The 8316-nt window shown below is 33.4% G+C and overlaps 2 protein-coding genes across 2 annotated transcripts; both read right to left on the bottom strand.

The window, feature by feature from the left end:
• Positions 1–1982: 1982 nt before the first annotated feature.
• Positions 1983–3608, bottom strand: LOC142642824 (flavonoid 3-O-glucosyltransferase-like). Its single transcript, XM_075817249.1, has one exon. It carries the CDS (start codon positions 3518–3520, stop codon positions 2651–2653), a length of 870 nt encoding a protein of 289 aa, XP_075673364.1. The 5' UTR covers positions 3521–3608; the 3' UTR covers positions 1983–2650.
• Positions 2153–2473, bottom strand: LOC142644122 (anthocyanidin 3-O-glucosyltransferase UFGT-like). Its single transcript, XM_075818799.1, has one exon. The coding sequence runs from the start codon at positions 2471–2473 to the stop codon at positions 2153–2155; it is 321 nt and encodes a 106-aa protein (XP_075674914.1).
• Positions 3609–8316: the final 4708 nt, after the last annotated feature.

Below are 8316 nucleotides of genomic sequence, written 5' to 3'. Positions count from 1 at the left end.
AAGTGCTAGGTCCCATAACATTGTTCATGACCCAGTCAACAAATAAAAAACGCAGGAAACAAACCCACGGCAGCATTGTTACGTTTTAAAAATTATTTTGCTACAGTGTTTTCAGTAATAAGTTTCTAGTTTTCAGCAAAATAAGCGGTATCCAAACAGACCTTAGTTGTGAAGTTCGTAAATGTATAGAAATAAGCATATTTTTACTTATTAGCTTATTTACTTTATACCTATATAAAGTAAAATTTGAAAACTTCTATGTAGATAAATATATAAAAATTATAAAAAAAAAACACTAATCCAAACTTACCTTTAAAGGTCACCATATATCGTAATGTATATGAAATTACATACTATCAAAGATAAAAACAAAACACAAGTCAGGGGAAGGAAAACAAAAAACATAACGATGTCCAAGTTCTATGATGTTGGGGATATTATACAATGTAATAATGGAAGAACAAAGTTAACACAAAAGATAAACATAAAATAGATAACTTGGAGGCACAATATCATCTTCATTAGACAATATTTGCCCCCACACTCATCGATCGAATAGCAATCGAATAGCAATTGATTCATCCAGAGGCTTTAGGATTATTTTCTTACCATTTCAATCGATCGAGCTAAAGTTTCGACTGATAAAAAATGTTAAATTTTGAATTTTCACTTAGAAAATTTCAGAACTTAAATTTTCACTTCATGAAATAATATTTTCCAAACTCAAACATCATTATTACAACCTATCTATGTATATACCTATATATACAACATATGGTTGTCAATCATTTTTGTGGAGTCTAATTATTGTTCAAAGGGAGATATGAAAATTGGGGGGGGGGGGGGGGTCATAGAGGCAACACATTGTACGAAAGTCGTGAGTTACACACCTACTGGCTACTCGTGGTCCTGATTTTTAATTTTGCAGGAAAGAGAATCATTGATAGCACGAGAAGTTTCATAGATATTTAATAAACTAATTAAACTTGATGATAAAGATTGGTATTTTTTTTTTAAGAAAAAAAAATTATAATCTGAAAATTCAAGAATCAAATAAAAGGGTTAATGATGATGCCAAAAATCGTCAGTTGGGTCACTCGTTCAATCTAGAGCATTAGATGATCTTGTAGGATTTGCAAGATAAAAAAAGTTGATCGAAGAGACCACCAGGTTGTTCTCAATGGGGGAGCCTTCGATGCTTGAGCCAGAATCAACCCATATATTTTCTACATAGATAGTGTTTTGTAGTCTTTTTTGACGTACCTTAGCAAATAGACAAATTGTCCCTTTTATAGGTAGCTTGGATAATGCTCATAAATGTCTTCATGTACATAATTGCAAGTAATTATTTCCTTATGTGTAACGATCTTTGTCTTAATGGAAGTTTAAGGTTGATGGGTAATGGTCATCAGTAATGTGTTAAATGTGTTTGAGCGGTTACATTTTTTTCATAATGGTCTACTAATGATGCAATGTCATTCATATTAATGGACGGCTTTAATGATTTTTCTAGACTTATTAGTTAATAACAATGCAATTAGCTTTTTACAAGCATCTAAGACGATTTTTAGAGCTTCATTCTTATTACAACATAAATGGTTTTTGAGCCTAACAGCAAGCTTTACAATAGTATAGTGTGCGCTGCAGTATTAAAATTTCTCCTAACTTATCTAAACTTAGGCGTGATAAAAATACTTTCTAAGTTCATGATATTGCAAATAATAGTTTAGATTGAGATTGTCAACACAAACTTTAGCAACTTAAACACAAATTTAAATAACTCAATTTTTGACTTATAATTAGCTTGACTCTACTCATTACAATCTTACTCATTTAATTACTATATTAATATATTGCATACATTTTTTTTCTAGGGTGCAAGTGCCTCGTAGTTTTGATTGACAAGAATAAAAATTCTCAGTCCTATTTTTTGTGTTTGTCTTTTATTTTATATTTTATTAATCACAACTTGATATATATTAAAAAAAATTTGAACCCTAGTATTTTTTTTTATAAAAAAAAAAATACATTACAAGTACTTGTAATTGATTAACATACATAAATTTTTTTTATAAAAAAAAGTGAGGAATTTTTATTAAACCCAACAAAACCAAGCACCGTACAAGTTGGAAGGGTCACCTAGTGCTACAGTTTAAGGCACAGATATTAGCTCCACCAAATGACTGAAATCTTTTGCAGCAGTGCCATTCGGGCTAGCAGCCGCTTGTACTGTATGTTTGAGAGCTTGGGCCTTATCTCTCATCTCCTTCCCCTTTTCATGCCCCAAAATGAGTTCCAAGCTCTTGAGCAATCCACTCTTAGTGAGAATTCCACCCTCAACTTTCACACCAACCCCCCATACTTCCTCTACCATTCTTCCAGTCATGTGATGATCACCAAAGAAAGGCCTACAGATCAGTGGCACACCATATGCAACACTCTCGGACACAGAATTGCTACCACAGTGAGTCATAAACACAGCTATTGAAGAATGAGCTAGAACTTTTACCTGCGGTGTCCATGGCACTATTTTCCCTTGCAATGCAGTTCTCTCAACAAACCCTTTGGGCAAGAGGCTCTTTATGTTGTCCTTGAGAGACCACAGAAATGGAATTCCACTCTCTTCCAGTGCCTCAGCCAATGCTATTAACTAATTTTGCGGTGGTGAAGCTACAGTTCCAAAGCTTACATACGCAACCGACCTTTCCTTCTGTTCATCTAACCAAGATACGCACCCTGTTAAATCCGAACCCGACTGTGATGGCAGCGATAGTGTGGAAAAACCCACATTAAGCACATTTCGAAACTTTGTTTTGAAATCACGATTGAAAAGAGGTGGGTTTAGTTCTTCATAAGAGTTCAACACCACAGCACTAGCTCGTGGTAACACCAACCCAACTTGACTCAGCATGTGTGAGAAAGTTGTCTCTTCCAACTTCTCCGATATCACCTCTTCAGATAAGTCCGAAACACGCATTTGAGACAATCCTGGAATGAATTCCAAGGTTGCATCTTTAACTTTATTACTGGCAAAACGTTGGCGTATAAGGTTAGTATAAACATGAGCTGAAAGAGAGCAAGGCAAAGACAACCAAATTGGGATCCATGGAACATGCAAATCCTCGGCAACCTCCACAGCAAATGTCAAGAATGCATCGGAGATCAAGCAAGAGAATTTCATACCAGTCTCTGCCACAGCCACTTCTAAGCCTCTTTTATAGTTCTGTGGTGAGACCTTACTGAAAAATTCCACAGCCTCAATAGGATTTGGGGAAAGAACATGGCCAACAGGAATTCCATCGGCCACATCATAGGGTTTTATGTTGGGCAAGGTCTCGTCTGGTTTTGCTGCGGAGAAGAGTGAATGGTTGCACTTTTGTGTGTTTAAGAATGAGAAGTGAACGTTTGGAGCAGCTTTTGCTAATTTGCGAACCAGAGTCAAGAGAGACAAGGCATGGCTGCCGAATGGGAATGGCAACACAGCCACATGTTTCTGAGGAGAGCTTTTGGTCACTGACATGTTGATGGGTTAGACTGTTGAATCAAGTAAAGAGAGAGAGAGAGAGAAAGAGTGATGTTCCAATGACTGACACCGGGATATTTGCTCTACTTTTCAGTCTTATGTTTTATAAGAGCACTTACAGCAGTGGCGATATATTAGTATATTGGTATTTTTTAACTCTTCAAATACTAAAAAGCATGCTCCAACAGTGGAGTTAAATCTATTTTTTTTTAGCTCTAATAAACAGTGCACATCTATAGATAGATGTGCACTGTTCATGAGAGCTAAATCAAAAAAATATTATTTTATTGTAGTTGGTGCTGTGAATATTTTTTGAGTTGTGGGATATATTATTTTATTGTAGAAGATATATTATTTTATTGTGATATTTATATTATTTTATTGTGTTGAAAGCTAAAATAGATCCACTGCTGTAGTATGTGTGTAGATATGTATAGGTAAAATAGATAAAGTAACTTTTGGTGGAGCTAAAAAGCTAATTTTTTAACTCCACTGCTGTGAATGCTCTAAGTAAGAAGCTCACAATTATTAGTTTTTTGTTTTTTTGGTGAAATCATAATTATTAGTTGTCCTATACAAACATCGTGAATGGAGTGATGTTACAATGAAGGACATTGTCAATACTCATATGTGATTGGGAATCTAAAACCGAATATACTTTTTTGTTAATTAAAGGAAAAAATAGTGGGATGAGAATTTACTTTGTCGGAAGAAGTTTATGGTTAATCCAGAAGGAGACGCGAAAAATTGGTGGTCATAGAAGCAACGCGTTCATTGTATCAAAGTCTTGAGTTGCATACCTACCCTTGGGAATTCAATTAATGTGACACGCCTACTCCTACACCTGATTTTTAATTTCACCACGGCTATTGTCCTAGATATCTGTCGGCGGTATAATTCTATGCAACGTCCAGATACATCTTACCAAGCTATACATTCAAAACTAGCCTTTCATTTTTGAGAGAGGGTGTGGACATGTTATGACCAAGTGGTTCAAAGTATATCTAAGTAATCTTTAGTATTTAAACTCTATATTGAGTTTATTATAACACAAGTACTTAATAAAATATAAAGTTATTAAAGGCTTTCTTATATGGACATAAGTTATTAGACCAAACTATGTAAACTTTTTGGTGTGCTCTATTTTTTATTCTTCTGTTCATCATTCAATAATTAAACTCAATCACACAATAACTTTTACAATATCCAAGATGCATGCTCAATATACGTATTAATCTAATCAAAATTCAAGTTTATTGCATGTATCGTTGTAAGGCCACATGGCACGTTCCCATTTACCAATCTATGACAACTCAAATACTATGACATATTCTATGACTCAAAATAATAATAAACAATATACCATATCGGCATATCCTATATATCGTTCATATTAGGTGGGAAAACAATATTGTAGTCATTAATGTTTACACAAAATGAGTTTTGTGTGAGAAATGCTCAAAAGCTCAAGTGCTTCACCAACAAGAAAATCGTTTTGGCTTAGGTTTGCTGGCCAGTGGGCAACAAATCTACAATTAAAGCTCATTAGTATTCTTGCAAGTACATGATTTGCCATTCATACTAGTGACTCCTGGACTTATAGTTAATGTCTTTAAAAGGGATTATCTTCTCTACGATATGACTTTTGACTTTAGTCATTTATATATATATTTTTTTTCAGATAATAGGAAAAAAAAAAGTTTTTTTTAATGAATAGTACTATAGTAGCCATCATTTTGATAAGTTTGCATTTTCAAAATTTGAAAAGTTGCATAGCTGTTAGAAGCTATCCTTAGAGCATTCTATCGGTCTATTTTAGTATTCAATCTATCTATTTTAGTATTAGAATTTTTTATTTTTATTTTGTGATTATTTTTAAAATTACTCATATTAGATTATATATATATATAAATTTTTATACTACATTTCATTAAAATATTTTTTTTTTCAATTTTTAATTTCTTATGAACAGTACTGTAGCTAGAGTTCTATTTTGCATGAGCTAATTATGTGGGTATTGGGGGGTTGGTTGGGCAAATTGTGGAACATATGCTATTTTAGATTGACTGATATGAATGCTCATGTTTCTTTGGTAAAGTTGTTGAGTGATTGAAAAAAAAAAAAGGAAAAAGTGGAAGCAAGATTTTAATATGGTTCGCAAGTTTAGCTATTGCCCTACGTCTACATCTATGGAAATAACGTGGATCGCAAGTTTGGCCTAATTGCCCTACACCTACATCTAAATATAGAGAGCACTGCTGAAGTGAGGAATCATTAACCGGTACATGATCATTAGCTTCATGTGAGGCCAGAATGGTAGCCTGATATGGACACAGAAAGTGTTACCCCCAAAACAAAAACAAACAAAGGTAAATTATGTAAAAGATATATTAATCAACTATTTGCCCGTTTGGATCCCCGTTTTGCCTTGCGTTTGCGTTTTTTTTTTTTTTAAAGACCAGCGCTTGGTGCACTGTTCATGGGACATGAACAGTGCACCAAGGCATATAAACAGTAAAAAAAAGTTAACAGTATTTTTTTACACATTAAAAAATTATTTTGCTACAGTGTTTTTAGTTTTCAGTTTTTAGTTTTCAGTTTTCAGCAATAAGTTCTATCCAAACGGATTCTATATCTCTGGATGATGATGAAGCACATTGAAAATTATGTTACATAATTCTACAATTCTTCATAAAAGAAGCCTACACTCATGACAAAGAAAGTGGAGGAAAAGAGAGAAAATAACCTATGACCACATCTTGATAACTAAAAGTCTATAAATGACAAAACTATCATGATTCTGAAAGTAGTTGTCGATTATTAATTATGGAAATCCAGAACAAATATCATGCCGTTTTTAAATTCAATATTCAAATTTTCAAACCACTCACTACATTTTCACGGACTGAAAAGCTAGCTGATTTGGGAAATCTCTTAAGTAACCAAGAGTGAATTTTTCTGAAAACTTACTCTCATCAACAATTAATTTATGGTTCGCACAAAATTTCAAAGATTTAGATACACAATAAGTCACCAAATTAACTACTAAGTTTTGTGAGTTATTGATCTAAATTGCCATAGAAATTTAGGCAAGCCGACATCCTACAAGACTTGCCGATTCCTGAATCCGGGCCAAGTCAACTTTACTACTGCACTTTACGTTGCATATGTTACACAAAAACAACAGAGAATGAGTGTCCTCTGTGAACAACTTTCTTTAAAAAATTTTGCAGGCCATGCACATACCTTTGTTTAAAATTAATTAAGTTTCTCTTTCAATCTATATTGATGGATGCACATTTCTTTTATGTCTCTAGACGTTCATGTTTCTTTTGGTGTTGAAGTAGGGAAACCCTTGTTTTTTGGCTCTGCTAAATTAGGTTTTAGCTCCTCATAATTAGCCTTGTGTTTCTTTCCTTGAAGGTGGGAACTACAAGTTGTCTCACTTTGGGTTGTGACTTTTTTTTGGGTAAATCTTTGGGTGTTGCCATTTCTTCCATGTTTGTTACAGTCACTGTGCTTTTCCGAGTCTGGACAAGCTAGGGTAGACTGTGTTACCACTGTGGCATGCATTCGGGTTAGGTCTGGCTGATGAGTTCATTTTGATGGGTTAGGCATTTGTTGGGTTTAGTAAGCGGGCTTGCCTGATGCGTACTGTAAATAATTCATCAAATATATATATATACATAACCGAAACTTGTTAACTTCATCAAATTTTGACACCTCACTTCAAAGGTTTCACAATTTTCCACATCAGCTTTTTAAAAAAAAATTAATGAAGAAAAAACTCTAACGCAAGTTAGACTTCTAACCAAATACAACAACACTCTCACACTGTCTCTACTCCCTCCTATTTAAGAACTGCTCTCTCTCTTTTCTTAGTCTCTTCAAATGCAGCATATCATTGCTCCAGAATGATCCTACCATCATTAACAAAAATACTGAGACCAAAGGTAGGATGTTTCATGCCATGTTGACTATAGAAGATCAAACGATCTTTCTGTAGTACATCATGATAACGTAACAAGCAATATATGTAGCAAAAAAATAGACCAAGTTAAATATTTTTAAGCTTTCAAAACTTGGGTTTATTTTTTCAAAAAGGTATATGTAAGTTTTCTTATCAGATTTAATGTTAACATATATGGGAGACTATTTGGTCATTTAAAATTTTTTTTGAGGAAAGATAAAAGGAAAAGAACTAAAGAATGTACAATCTAAAAAAAAAAAAAGGAAAAAAAAAAAAAGACAATTAGGCAAAGGATTTTGGAGATTGTTGTTTTTGTTTGTTTTTGAATAAAAGCTAAAGTAAAATTTTTTTGAAATTGTTTACGTTCATGTGCATGTATGTATGGGGTTTAATTGAATTAGAATTTTCTTTAAAACTTTGGTTTTGATTCAATCAGAGGAAGTATGTTTCAATATTTAGAGTTTTTTTTATATGTTTTATTGTAACTTAAACTTGGTATTTGAAGCAATGTAGTCGATACCGTACTAGTACTGGCCAGTATATACCGTATCGGTACGTATACTGATATCAAAACGTCAATATTTCAAATACCGTGTACCAGCCATACTGGTCAATTTAGGGTAATATCGGCCGATACCGAGTGTATTGTTGGATAAATACATGGAAATACGTGTTTGTATCTCATACAAAACATGCGCAGTGGAAAATTAACAAATCTACTTCATTCGCAATTGATAATATGTACTATGTAAGTTTCAGAATTTAAGAACAAGAAAGCGTACCTTGGTGTAGTGAAATTCAAAACCAAAGATTAGAAGTACTT

The sequence above is a fragment of the Castanea sativa genome, chromosome 7 (assembly GCF_040712315.1).
Source record: "Castanea sativa cultivar Marrone di Chiusa Pesio chromosome 7, ASM4071231v1".
Taxonomy (NCBI): Eukaryota; Viridiplantae; Streptophyta; class Magnoliopsida; order Fagales; family Fagaceae; genus Castanea; species Castanea sativa.
This window is presented reverse-complemented; position numbering and strand designations above follow the sequence as displayed.

Bases quoted from the DNA above. Each gene is read 5' to 3' on its own strand.
- LOC142644122 (XM_075818799.1), bottom strand. From the start codon at position 2,473: ATGACTCACTGTGGTAGCAATTCTGTGTCCGAGAGTGTTGCATATGGT.
- LOC142642824 (XM_075817249.1), bottom strand. From the start codon at position 3,520: ATGTCAGTGACCAAAAGCTCTCCTCAGAAACATGTGGCTGTGTTGCCA.